This window comes from Nicotiana tomentosiformis, chromosome 7 (genome assembly GCF_000390325.3).
Source record: "Nicotiana tomentosiformis chromosome 7, ASM39032v3, whole genome shotgun sequence".
NCBI classification, from domain to species: domain Eukaryota; kingdom Viridiplantae; phylum Streptophyta; class Magnoliopsida; order Solanales; family Solanaceae; genus Nicotiana; species Nicotiana tomentosiformis.
In genome coordinates, this window is record NC_090818.1 from 33,516,413 (window position 1) to 33,530,222 (window position 13,810).

General features: G+C 38.1%; 1 protein-coding gene across 5 annotated transcripts; it reads right to left on the reverse strand.

Annotated features, from left to right (window-relative positions):
- Positions 1-202: 202 nt before the first annotated feature.
- LOC104121026 (probable LRR receptor-like serine/threonine-protein kinase At3g47570) lies at positions 203-13,810 on the reverse strand. 5 transcript variants are annotated; one of them, XR_004503597.2, is made up of 4 exons: positions 10,892-13,787; positions 9,893-10,290; positions 9,546-9,652; positions 203-506 (listed from the first exon to the last, which is right to left on the reverse strand). XR_004503597.2 is itself a non-coding variant. In XM_009632921.4 (3 exons), the coding sequence occupies exons 1-3, from the start codon at positions 13,605-13,607 to the stop codon at positions 9,638-9,640; spliced, it is 3,129 nt and encodes a 1,042-aa protein (XP_009631216.1). In that variant the 5' UTR covers positions 13,608-13,787; the 3' UTR covers positions 9,392-9,637. The 5 variants fall into 5 exon arrangements, 2 of the variants coding, with proteins under 2 accessions (XP_009631216.1, XP_009631218.1); XR_011409620.1 differs by having other exon boundaries at positions 9,793-10,290; positions 10,892-13,786; XR_691786.4 differs by lacking the exon at positions 203-506 and having other exon boundaries at positions 9,392-9,652; positions 9,793-10,290; positions 10,892-13,786.

The window sequence follows — 13,810 nt, forward strand, 5'->3', positions numbered from 1 at the left end:
GTTCCAAATTATTCCAAAACCTCACCGGACCCGAACTAATCACTCTCAAAATGACCGGTCGGGTCGTTACAAGGCTGTGATGGCGCCCGACGATATTGTCAGGTAAGCCAACACGTGTACCTCCAACTTAATTATCTTTTTTAACCTTTAAAATCATAAATTTTATTAAATAAATAGAATTAAATCTAGCACCCATGGTAACATACGTTCTTCTTTACCAAAATACCGAGTATGAATAATACATAAAATGAAATGATAATAATATTTGGTACATTTGTGAACATCTACTAGAAACCCCAAAACCCGGTGTAACAAGCGCATGAGAAATCTAGTAGAATATACAAAACCACTAAAACTGCTATCTGAAATAAAGTAGACAGAAATAATGAACATGATAAGAAGGAGACTCCGGGTGCTGTAGATCGAAGCATGGATAGCAACTCACCACTAAGTCCCTGAGTGTGTCTACGCGCCTGAATAACCACCGGAAGTACCTGTCTCATTACCTGCATTATTAGTGCAGAAGTGTAGTATGAGTACGTAAATCAACGCATACCCAATAAGCACCTAGTCTAACCTTGAAGAAGTAGTGACGAGGGATCGACTTAGACACTAGTAGTGGTCAAACAATAAAGTACATAAAGTAGACAGGTATGGAACAAATCAATTTATTCTAATAACAAATCAAATCTCAATTATACGCATAAGTCTGTCGAGGCGAATGACCTGATCCCATAGGAATAGTGTTCCACAATACCGCCAAGGCAGATGGCATGATACCATAAGAATAGCTCACAATACTTCCGAGGCAAACAACTCGATCCCATAAGAGTAATGTTACAATTCTGCCAAGGCGAACGACCGATCCCATAAGAGTAGAGAAACTCTCTCACTTGCGAAGATACATGCGAGTCGAGAAGACATGAAATTACCATCTATCAAGTATTTAACAAATTCCAAATTAAGAGACTCGGTCAATAAATTTATTCTAGTCTCAATCTCAGTCATAAATTTAAATAATTAAACAAACAAGATTAATTCAAATAGCATAGTTAAAGCATGATGTAAATCTATGTCTACCAGGATATAAACATGAATCTAGCTACGTACGGGTTCTCATCACCTCGTGCATACATAGCACCCACAACAAGTAGCACACAATAATTAAGACATCTACTAGAATAATTTTCTCTTATAAGATTAGGCAAGAGACTTACCTCGCTTTCAAGCTCACTACTCGGCTCTCAAACCTCACTTGTAACCTCAAATCGATGTCGAGCAATCAAAAACTAGTCAAAGGTCGCACAAACCAATCAATATGTGCCCAGAAATTCATAATTTAACTATTAGAGTAATTTCTCAACCCCGCTAAAAAAAGTCAACAAAAGTCAACCCCAGGGTCACGCGCCTGGATTCCAGAAATTTTGGAAGATAAACGTTATCCATGACATTAGTAACTCAAATATATAACTTGTTCCCATTCCATAATAAATTTCATGGTCAAATCCTATTTTTACTAAACCCTAGGTTTTCCAACAAATTTCCATAATTTCACTAATTTCTATGTTAAAATCAACTTATAATACATGTATTTAACCTAAAATTGGTAGAATTCACTTACCTTGTAATGCTTGATGACAATCCCCATCAAAAGAGCTCCCAAATTCATCCAACCCAAGTGAAAAGTGATAGAAATGAACCAAAGTCTCGTATTAAATTCATGTTCTGCCCAAGTCTTTCCACTTCGCGTTCGCGATGCCTCCTAACACATGCCCTTCGTGTTCGCGGTCACCGAGCTGTGTTCACGAAGGCTTAACGCTTGTCAGGACAATTCGCCCCTTCCTACTGCGCTTTCGCGCTTAGACCTCCATGTTCACGAAGGAGAGCCAGGTGTTCCCTCGCGTTCGCGGAGCATTCTTCGCATTCTCAAAGAACAACCAGCTGCTCCTCCAAAAATCCTGCTTCGAGATAGCGAAACACCCATTGCGATCGTGAAGCACACCAGCACCAGCAAAAATCTGCCACTTCCAACTTTGCTCCAGATGGTCCGAAACTCACCCGAGCCACCTGGGACCTAGTCCAAATATACCAACAAGTCCATAAATATACTAGCCTACTCGAATTCTCGGAACACGTAAAATAACATTGAACCAAGAATCGTACCTCAAAGCCAAATTAATCAACTTCTATGCTTTAAACTTCCTCTAACTAACTCCGAACGGACGGATCATACTTAGACAACTCGAAATGACGCCAAATTTTACGCACATGTCACAAATCACTATATGAACCTAATTCAAGGCTCGAAATTCCAAACGAACATCGATAGTGCCAAAGTCTACTTCAAACCAAACTTAAAAAATTCTAGAACCTTCAAGATGCCAACTTTCAATAGTAAGCATCGAAACGCTCCCGGTCCACCCGAAACACGATCCGAACATATGCCCAAGTTCAAAATCGTCATACGAACCTTCAAATTCTGATTCCGAGATCGTTTCCTCAATGTGTTGACTCAAGTCAAACTTGGCCATCTTAGGATACATTTATAAAACTAAGTGTTCCAATTTCAACCTCAACCCTTCCAAAACCAAACCAACCATCCCTACAAGTCATAAAATAGGAAAACACATACGGGAAGTCTTAATAGGAGAGCGGGATCTAAAAAGCAAAATTATCGGTCTTGTCATTACACAGCTCCACAACTACTCTTCGCGAATGCATTACTCTTGCCGCGGACACAAAGAACGCTGATACCTCATAAAAACCAGCAGCTCAAACATTACCAAAATGATTTCAAACCACCCTGAATCACACCCGAGGCCCCCGAGACCCGTCTAATCCTACTGACATGTCCAAATACATTATCCAAATGTATCCAAAAGCTCAAAATATCATAAATAACATCAAAACCAAGAATCGAAGACCAAGATCATTCTCTTAATTTTCAAACCTTCGAGCTTCGCTGAACGCATCCGAATACTACCAGATCAAATCGGAATGAGACTAAACTTTGCACACAAGTTTCAAATGACAAAACAAACCTATTCCAACTTCTGAAACAACAATCCAAACCTGATATCACCAAAAATCAACTCCTGATCAAACTTATGAATTTCTAAAACTTCAAATTGCCAACTTTTGCTAAAAAGAGCCAATTAAACCTAGGAACCTCCAAATCCAAATTCGTACATACGCCTAAGTCCAAAATTACCATACAAACCTAATGGAACCCTCCAAACAATAACCGAGACCGTTTACACAAAAGTCAAACCTTGGTCACTCTTTAACATAAAGCTTCCAAATTGAGAATTTGTTCCAAATAAATCCCGAACCTCTCGAACATTGAAACCGACCATACCGCAAGTCGTAATGCATAATATAAAGCTACTCATGACCTCAAACCACCGAATGGAAGTGCCAATTATCAAAATGACCGGTCAGGTCGTTATATTCTCCCCTCACTTAAACATACGTTCATACTTAAAGGTGTCAAGAGTCGTTCCAAAGATATCAAATCACTGTATAAACTCACCATACACATACTCACGAGAAATCCCACGTCACCTCAATCCATATAGACATGTTAACACAAAACATAGAACCCAAGATCCAACATCTGGAGTTTCATATGAGATCTGGTCCTTGTATATATATATTGTATCAATCTCAACAAGTTGTATCAAGTCGTCAATACATTGACAATATCAAGCCACGCGATGTACCACATAACTCATGTACTCATAATAACATCCTCAAACGGTTAGCTGCTTATTACCAAATCTGGTACCAGTAGCATACCTCATATCAATTAAAACTTTGTTCCAAACCTTCATAACACTGGTAATGATGTAAGAAACATGTAGAACCTCATAAACACTTACCCAATCAACAAGTCGTGGAGTGCTTAAATCTCTTTTTCTATTTCATAAACTTTTACAATTTGGAACGACTTTTAATTTCTTTGGATAATACACAAATTTTCAACTATAATGGATACCTGATTTTCTAATATGCAAATGTTTTCATTACTTAGATTTAAATTAATGAACCTAAGTTTGGCCGGTTAACCGTAATTAACGGATCATATAGGATGCTTTAATAACCTTTCCTATAGGATTAATTAGAACCCTTACCCATATTCATAAGGTTAAATAGACTATATAAACAGAGTTAAGTTTGGCATTATTTAGATAAAAGATGGTGTCTTAATTTACCTTAAACTAATTAGGTGGCGACTCTCTTAAAATTAATTGAACTTTGGGTTTTCAATAGGTTATACTCTAATTTGACCCGTGTTAAAATGGGATATAACAACTTGGCGACTCTGCTGGGACTTTAGGTTTTAAACCATAACAAACTGGTAGAGGTTTATGTTAAAAATCTTTCATTTGTAAACTATGTAATAATAGGACTTGTTAATCATTGAGTTATTTAGGATTTGGCATTATCTATTCATTTTAACGTAATATGAAAATGGAAGAGTATTTTGTTAATGTGTTCTGGGAGTTTATAGCCTTTAAATCTCATTCAAATGGTAGAAATTATGTCTATAAGATTAAATATTGTGTATAAGATTCTCACCATGTAGAATCATGCCTATAGGATTCTAATGAAATATATGTGCTTATATCTATGTTAGCCTGAATATCTTAACGCCCTCTTCTTTTAGGATTTGTGAAGTAAAAGCAAAAAATAAATGCTAATGTATCATGAGCGTAGAATTGATGGAATTAATATGACTTCCTATTAACTTGAGGCTCATTTAACAAATGTCTGTTGAGTTGAGTTAATAGTTGGATGTGATCTTACATACTCAGTTTAGCTTTAACCTCCTTTTGTCCATGTTGTAGATAAAGTGACAGTTAAATTAAAAACCATGTCCTTCGGATTTTGAATGAAGAGATATCACTGTTTAGGCGTAATGCACCTGATGAACGCATCTTTTAAGTTCTGAAATTTGTTATGTTACAGGGGAGTGTTTAGATTATAAAGTTTAACAATATGATCCCAAAATATGCTTAGAATATGGTACTGTCTTTGTGTGATTTCGTGCGAGTAACCTTGTGGAATAAATTTATATTCAATAGTTGTATCGTTGCTATACGTTTCAAATCACTTCTCTTATTCTTTTATTTCTCTTTTTCTTTGCATGTCATACACACCGGAGCCGAAGAGTCTCAGGAGAGACTCAACGCCGCTGCCGAAGCAAACTCAGCACCAATCTCCTCTCATTTCTTGAATAGCGGGACTCCGAGATTTGCCCTGTCGAAGAATCGGATAGGAAAATTGCTTGTTTATTTTGCCTTATTCCTTCTACTTTGGATTCATTTTCTGCTGACTAACATTTCATTTGTATGTTTTGCCTGAGGTTGTTTCTTTTTTGCATGCTCAAGACTTAAATTACTTAGAATGTCTAACTAGTATTTCTTTCTTATTCAAAATAAGTTTTAAACTTTGTTGTAGCGGTTGGCCCGTTTTTATCCAGATGAGCCTTTTTTTTCTCTAGTTAATTATTTGGAGTCAAACAAGTTTTGAATTCTAAACAACTTAAATCTCTTTTTCTATTTCATAAACTTTTACGATTTGGAATGACTTTTAATTTCTTTGGATAAAACACAAATTTTCAACTATAATGGACACCTGATTTTATGCAAATATTTTCATTACTTAGCTTTAAATTAATTATCCTAAGTTTGGTCGGTTAACCGTAATTAACAGATCATATAGGGTGCTTTAATAACCTTCCCTATAGGATTAATTAGAACTCTTACCCATAATCATAAGGTTAAATAGACTATATAAACAGAGTTAAGTTTGGCATTATTTAGATAAAAGATGGTGTCCTAATTCACCTTAAAATAATTAGGTGGCGACTCTCTTAAAATTAATTGAACATTGGGTTTCCAATAGGTTATACTCTAATTTGACCCGTATTAAAATGGGGTATAACATTTGGGAATACGAACCACATTGGATTTGGTTCGTGAGGATGCTACCTAGTGGTATCACAACTTCGAGCCGTATGGGCAGTATGTATCTAAGATGGGGATCAATGTGACCACTTTGGAGATGAATTTCCCCGATGTGCTAGCCAGGTTAAAAAGTATGAAGATGGACAAGTTCATTGAGTGTCGTGGACATGCAAACTTGAGCATGGTAAAAGAGCTGTATGTGAATTGGAACGAGCACATGTTCTTGTCGTGGGTCAGAGTGAAGGAAATGCCATTGGATAAGGAGTCGTTATGCAAGTTCTTAGGGGTTGATTTCCCAAACCCGAGGAGGTTGCAAAAGTCTGTAAGGTGCCCGAGCTACACTGCTATTCATCACTCTGTGTGGCGTAGATTCTGATGCTAAGTGGACGAGGACAAAGAATGATACCCACAGTGAGATGCTCTGAATTGACTTCAATAAAACTGCCAAGGTGTGGCAGAACTTTGTGCAAGCCAGACTGATGTCAGTGGAGCACAACACCGGGTGCACTCGAGCTAGGGTGTGCTTGATCTTCTTTCTGATGACTGGGAGGCCAGTCAAAGTGGGTGAGATTATGTTGGAGGAGATGGCTCGCATTCGCTTTGGGCGAAAAATAAAGAAGTTTTTCTTTGGTAACCTGCTAACACGGTATATGCTTTCTCGTAAGGTACCTGATTACCTTGGTTATGACGACTTGGTTGAGGCTCCGAAGGGACTGATAGATATTATTTCCTTGCTAGATTCCACTTCCAAGCTGAGTCTGACTGCTTCAAACTAGCCGGAGAAAAAATTTAACAGGTATCTATACAGTTCACTGAACTTGATGATGAGCCGAATGGGAGTGACTGATGAGGAGCGGATGCAACTGCGCAATGATCTGCCTAGTGCTTCAAAGGAAATGTTTGAGATTGCGCTTGGCAGTCCCATTCACCCATCGAAGGATGAAAACACCAACAAGGGATCGGATGATGGGGATGATATAGATGTTGAGGTCATGGGGCCAATGGCTTTGTTGCCGCTTGGAGAAAATGATGAAGAGCCCAGAGCTTCAAATGTTGGGTGTTCTGAGGACGAAGGTCCGAGTAGGAGGGAGTTTTTCTTCCACCTTAGTTTTATTTTGAATTCTTATATGCATCGAGGACTATGCATAACATAAGTGTGGGGTGGGAGAACTACTTTCTGAGTGTACTTGCATAAAATCGTTCTTTCTCATTAGTTATTTTAATTATTAACTCGTAGTTAGTAGTAGTTTAGTTAGAGTAGTGGAATATTTAAAAAACGAAAATATGGAGAAAAAAAAATAGAAAAAATTTAGATTTTTTCCGACGATGGATCTCTTGGACAACTTTCTTGAGGGCTTAAGGTTTGATTAAAAATACCAAAAAGATTTTCTTTTGCTTTTATTAGGATAGTTAGGTAGTGATTCCCTTTGTTTTTATTTGGGCACTGATTCTTTTCCAAGGATATAGCTTGAACCGGGTTCTTTGCTGTATTATTTTAGGAGTAGGATAATAAGAAAACTGAGTTGCTCTAGATACCTATGACATGTTTGGTGTTGGAACCATAGGATATGGCATGAGCTCTGTCTTCCTGTTGTATTTGATTTGAATTGTGATGCCTAAGTGAAATAAATAGCCTACTCTGTGACTTTTTTCTCAGTTGTTTGACTTGTATATCACCTAGTGCATTATAGCTTAAAATTATGTGCTTGCTTGACCTGAGTGTTGAACAGATTTGTCTTGATTGAATCATGTTCAATGTCTATGTAAGGATTCGTGATTTTCTATGCTATCTTGTGTAGTCTAGAACTTTCCCTGCTTGTTAGTCAAAGCGAAATCATTAAGTTGAGCTAGTCTAGGAGATGACGTAGGCAGTTCTTTGCTCGATCATAGATGTGTTTGTCACTTACAAATAAAAAATTTTTGTTTTTAACCCCTTTGAGCATGTAGATCTTTTCCTTGGCACCCACATTATAAGTCATATCCCTAATTTTATTCTTAACTTAAGCTTGTTGAACCTTTACCTCCGAAGGCACTTAATCGCTAAAAGAAGTAAGGTGAGAGATAGGGATGTAGCTTTCCAGCGGAACAATGGAAGGGACCACAAGGTGCACTAAAGTTATAAAAAGGCCAATAGTCGATGAACTTTAATGTAAGAAGTGTGTGTAGAAAAAGAAAAAAGAAAGAAAAGAAAAGGCAAAAAAAAAATACAAATAATGTTGCTCGTCAAAAAGAAAAAAAATGCACCTCATACTCTTACTAATTCGTGCTAGTGGGGAGGTAGAATTTCTTAATTGAAAAAAATGTGCTAGGTGTATGGTTTGTGGCAGGTTGAATTGGTTGAGAAGAATATGTGTTCGACTTGTAAGTGTAGTGTATTAAAGTGTTTAGGAGGGTTAGTCATTATTCCTAAATGTATCATACCCATACCTTAGCCTACATTACAACTCGAACAGACCTAATTGATCCTAGACTTGGCTAGCTTAGAGTAGTAGAGACGTACACTACGGTCAAGCTTATAGTAGGACCACGGAATATACATGAACTTCTTTGTGTGAGTGAGGGTTGTTTGTTTACTTGTGTGATGTCCTTAAGTTATGTTCAAAGTTATATTTGAATGTATGGACTATTTCTATATTCACTCTCTCTTATTTGTTGGTGAGGGCACATGGTCTCATGACTGATTGGTGGTGTTGTTAATTTCTGTTGTTGGGTGAGTGTGCGAGTTGAGGGTGCTTAGTGGTAATGAGTCGGCTCTTGAGGTAAGGTGGCTATGGGTAGGTTGCTGGAATTGGTTGAATTATATTGCTTATACTTGGGCATGTTTAAAATGGGAGGAATGTGAATTTCGTATCCTCATGCTTGATTGCCGGTAACGACCATAGTCAAAGGTAGAGTGTATGATTGAAAAAATTTAATTGCTCCTCCATAGTTGTATGTAAGTCGTTGGGGATGTAGTTGATAGTTCCATTGCTCTAGGGAGAGCAAGAGTTTAAGTGTGGGGTGTTGATATATGCATATCGCCTCGCATTTTACTCATATTTCATGGATTTCGGATGTGTAAGGTAATAATTTATTCTAATTCGCAGTATTTTTATGTGTAGGAGTCACCCGGAGGCAATGTGGGAAGGAATTGTACGAGGTGAAGCAAAAAGAGAACAAAAGAAAAAAAAACGGGCAGTGCATCACCCAGGCCAACTCGTTACCCTGCCTAGGGTGCAGATTACAGTTCCAAAATGTTTTTGGCCAGGGCTAGCGCGACGCGCTACCCTGGACGCTGGGTGATGGAACACTCTCCTATTTTGTACGGGACAAGGTTTTGACGACCCTACACACCCTAACTCGTATAAAAAAAAAGTTTAAACCTATTTTGGAGAGGGGAGATGCCGCTTTGAGAGGAAAACATACACACGGAACACTCGGGAGCAAGAATTCTCAGTTCTTCTTCATCTTTCTTAGTATTTTCAATTATTCAAAAACTTGTGAAATTGTTTAACTTTATTATGAGTGGATAACACCCATAAGTTCTGGGGTTGTGATTTAGCCATGAATATTGTTATTCGAAGTTGACATTACCTAGCTAGCTCTCAAGAACTTCAAATATGATGTTGAGACTGGCAGGAGGAAGCTTGAGATCAGTTGTGTTATTGTCATGGCTATTCAATGATCTAATAGTGCAGCAGCTGTAGACATCAAGTAGAACTAACATTAACATATTACTCAAGATAATCAATAAGGCATCTAACTAAGAAACTTGCGAAGAGCTAGCTTTAGTTTTACTTATAATCTTCTATAACTATAAATTAAAAGAGCAGAATCGAACCTTAAATTCATGAACTTGTTTCATAGTGCAGATTACCTCGTGTCACTAAACATGAGACGGACTAACATTACACCTGTCAATGCGGGCGGAAGCTTATTACCTGTTCTTTCCAGTATGCTTGCTCCAAGAACAACTTCCTCAATGAATTGAGTTCTCCAACGATATCATTGGTCCTCCTCCTTTCTTTTGGAAATTCTACAGAGCAGGCAACTCCAATTTGAATCACCGCAACTAAGAATGATTCAAAAAAGTCAGTGGCACTGCTTCTGTTGTTATCAAGTTTGTATTCCTTTCCTAGTTCATCCCTTTCCTGGAGAAGAATGGGATCTGTTATATGCATCACTCTGTCCGGTAAAGAAGCCTTGGCATAGTTATGAAGATTTAAACTATCTTTAAACATTTCATCAGTTGGTCTCCTCCCAGTAAACATTTCCAAGAGCATTATGCCAAAGCTGTATAAATCTCCATAGATTGAGGCGTCACTTCCCATACCCAACTCTGAGATGCATTTACATGTCAACGAGAAATATTATAGAATAAGACATACTTTTCCCAAAAGATAGAAGAATACTTATACATGACAGCAGAAATCTTGATTTATGGCTAATGCAGAAAAGGCTTGGCAGAACTGGTAAAATTGCTGCCATGTGACCAGGAGGTCACATGTTCGAGCTATGGAAACAACCTCCTACAGAAATGCAGGGTAGGGCTGCGTACAATAAACCCTTATGATCCGGCCCTTTCCCGGACCCCGCGCATAGTGGGAGTTTGGTGCACCGGGGTTGCAGAAAACGCTTAGCAGAAAATAAGCCAGTCTAGAAGACAAAATGTCAGTTACATGATGACTATTCTGAAATTACTTTTATTCCTATATGTTTCAGTCACTTAATTTTTGGACAAGATTTTACTCAAGAAAATATGGGCAAGTACAAACTAAATCAAACAATTGGATGATTCCAAAGCTAAACTTGGAGCCACTTAAAGCAGAATGTCCATGCTCTTGAATTGCATACTAGGTTCGACACTTGAGACTAACTTTAGTAGGTGAGTGTAATAATTGAGGAAAGGAAAAAAAATGGAATTTGCAAGGCGGTATTACCTGGAGGTGTATACCCAATAGTTCCCCCAACACAAGTAGAAGTTTTTGGATTTGCTGAAGAGTTGTGAATAGCTGGTGGAATAAATCTTGCCAAACCAAAATCACCAACATGTCCAGTCATGTTCTCATCGAGGAGAATATTGCTTGGCTTCAGATCACGATGAATTATTGGGGGTTGGCAATCATTATGAAGATAATCCAGAGCACATGCAACATCAATGGCAATGTTTAATCTTTGAAGAAATCCTAGCTTCTTGTGCTCATGTGACTCCTGAGGAGTGAAATGCAACCACTCCTGCAGACTCCCCTTATCCATGTATGCGTAAACTATAGCTTTGAATTCATTGCCCTCATAATCAATACTTGAGCATGCACTTAACACCTTTACAATATTACGATGTCTTATGTTCTTCAGAATCTCACACTCTGCTAAAAAACTCTTGGAAGCTGCATGGTGTGAAAGGTCCAGTACCTTAACAGCAAAAACTGTACCATCGTCTTCAGAAATTCCCTTATATACAGACCCAAAAGCACCCATGCCCAGCAAATTTGATACAGAGAATCCATCAGTTTCCCTATGGAGATGCTGATAAGATACTCTTATGGTCGAGTTTTCAGGTGTATCTGTAACTGGTGCTTTTCTCGATCCACCTAACTGTGGAATGCCAAGAAAACAAACTATAGATGTCAACCCTATAAGCCCGCTGACTACTGGAATTACTATTTTCAAGGGGAAACCTGATTTCTTTTCTTTCTTTACTTCTGCACTGCAAGCCGGAAGGTCCAACTCTGGTATACCCCCACAGAGATTTCTATTTCCTATAATAGAAACAACACTAACATTATTGAAGATACCTCCAATTGGGATTTCACCTTCCAAATTATTGCTAGACAGATCTACAACCTGCAGAAATTTGAAGTCTTTCAAGAATCTTGGGATTTCACCTGACAGATTATTGTGAGAAAGGACTAAAAGTTCCAGGCCTCGCAAATTATTCATGGTTGAAGGAATACTACCCTGAAAGTTGTTGTTGTTCAAATCTAGTGCTTCAAGTTTCAGACAAGTACCTAGAGTAGTAGGAATTTGGCCCCGCAACTTGTTATCAGATAGGTTTAAGTAGCCTAGATTGCTCAACTTCCCGATTTCCTTCTGAAGGATCCCAGTTAAGTGGTTATGAGATAGGTCGAGGCCCTCTGACAAGGATGAAATTTCAAGAATTTCTGATGGTATGAAACCACTAATGTTATTTGAGCCAAGATCCAACAGTTCCAAATTGTGACACTTGCCTAAACTGGAAGGAATTCTCCCCCGGAGATTGTTTTCTCTTAAACTGAGTCTGGTTAAGGAAGCTAAATTTCCAAAAGAGATTGGAATTTGGCCTGACAACAGATTTCCAAGTAAGGCCAACTCCTGCAGGTTTATCAGATCCCCAATTTCAGATGGAATTTCACCATAGAATCTGTTGTAAGCCCCGAAGAAAGCCTCTAGCTTCTTGAGATTGGATATCCCTCTTGGGAGTTTTCCAGAAATCTGATTGTAAGACAGAGAAAGCTCTATTAGTTCAGACGAAAGATTACTAACAGATGCAGGTAAGACTCCACCAAAGTTATTTGTATTGAGCTCCAAAAGCTCCAAGCTGGTGGCATTCACCAATGTGGTGAGAAAGCTGAGGTCATCATCCTCCCCCTTCCCGAGATGATTGTAAGCAACTAAAAATCTCCGCACGTTCAGCAGATTTCCAAGGGGCGGTACTTTTCCTGTGAGCCCATTTCTACCAGCAACAAGAAACTGAAGTTTTGTGGAATTTGATAATGTTACTGGAATATTTCCAGTTATGTTGTTTCTATGAATGCTGAGGAACTGCAAATTAGGAAGAGTAATACCAAGCAATGGAGGCAACTTCCCCTCTATATGATTTGATCCAACATCAATGGCTACCATAGATGAATGATTGAAAAGACAAGGAGGCAATGTTCCACTCAGGTTGTTCTCGTTCACTACAAAGTACTTTAAGTTGGGCAATTGGCATAATTCATCAGGTATTTTGCCTACCAAATTGTTCTTGCTTGCCAAAAAGGTATCAAGTGTAGAAAGATTACCAAGAGAAGGTGGAATACCTCCTGTAAAGTAGTTAGAAACAAGTAAAAGTTGTTGAAGTTTCAACAAGGTGCCTAATTCTGCTGGAATTATGCCTACCAACATATTATATGAAAGAACAACAGAAAAAAGGTTGAAGCAACCAGAAATGTTTGAAGGAATATGACCAGTGAATGAGTTATTGTCAAGGCGTAAAACCTGTAACTTATGTAAGTAGCCAAGCTCTGATGGGATTTCACCTGAAAAGCTATTATTTTGGAGCTTAAGGACATGAAGAAAGCTCAGATTGCCAATGCTTGGTGAAAACGTACCTCTTAGTTTCAGACAACTAAGATCCAAAACAGTGACTCGTCTGTGACGGCGACCACATGAAACACCAGGCCAGTCACAGAAATGGATGGTTTCATTCCAGGAGTCCATGATCCTAAAGGGATCATCAATGATCATATTCTTGATTGCAACAAGTGATATTTTGTCTATTTCATTTCCTTCCACCTGAATTATAGATGAGGGTTGCAAAAAGAAGGCCAGTAAAGATAAAAAGGCAGTATACTTGAAAGCATACAAGTGACAAGAGTAGCTCAACTGAAAATTCTCTGTATGACTTGGAAGAATCATTTTAAATGTAGAACTGAAAAGTGGACTGGAGAAATGGCTAGAGAGAGTAAAATTGATTGCACAAAACACTAGTCTAATATTCTAATTTATTTCACCCATTTTGAAAAATATTTCATGATATTGACAATTGAGGTATTTCATGGAAGACTACAAAATACAGAAAAGGATAGACTTTGACAGATTCACGTGCAAGATTCTCCTAG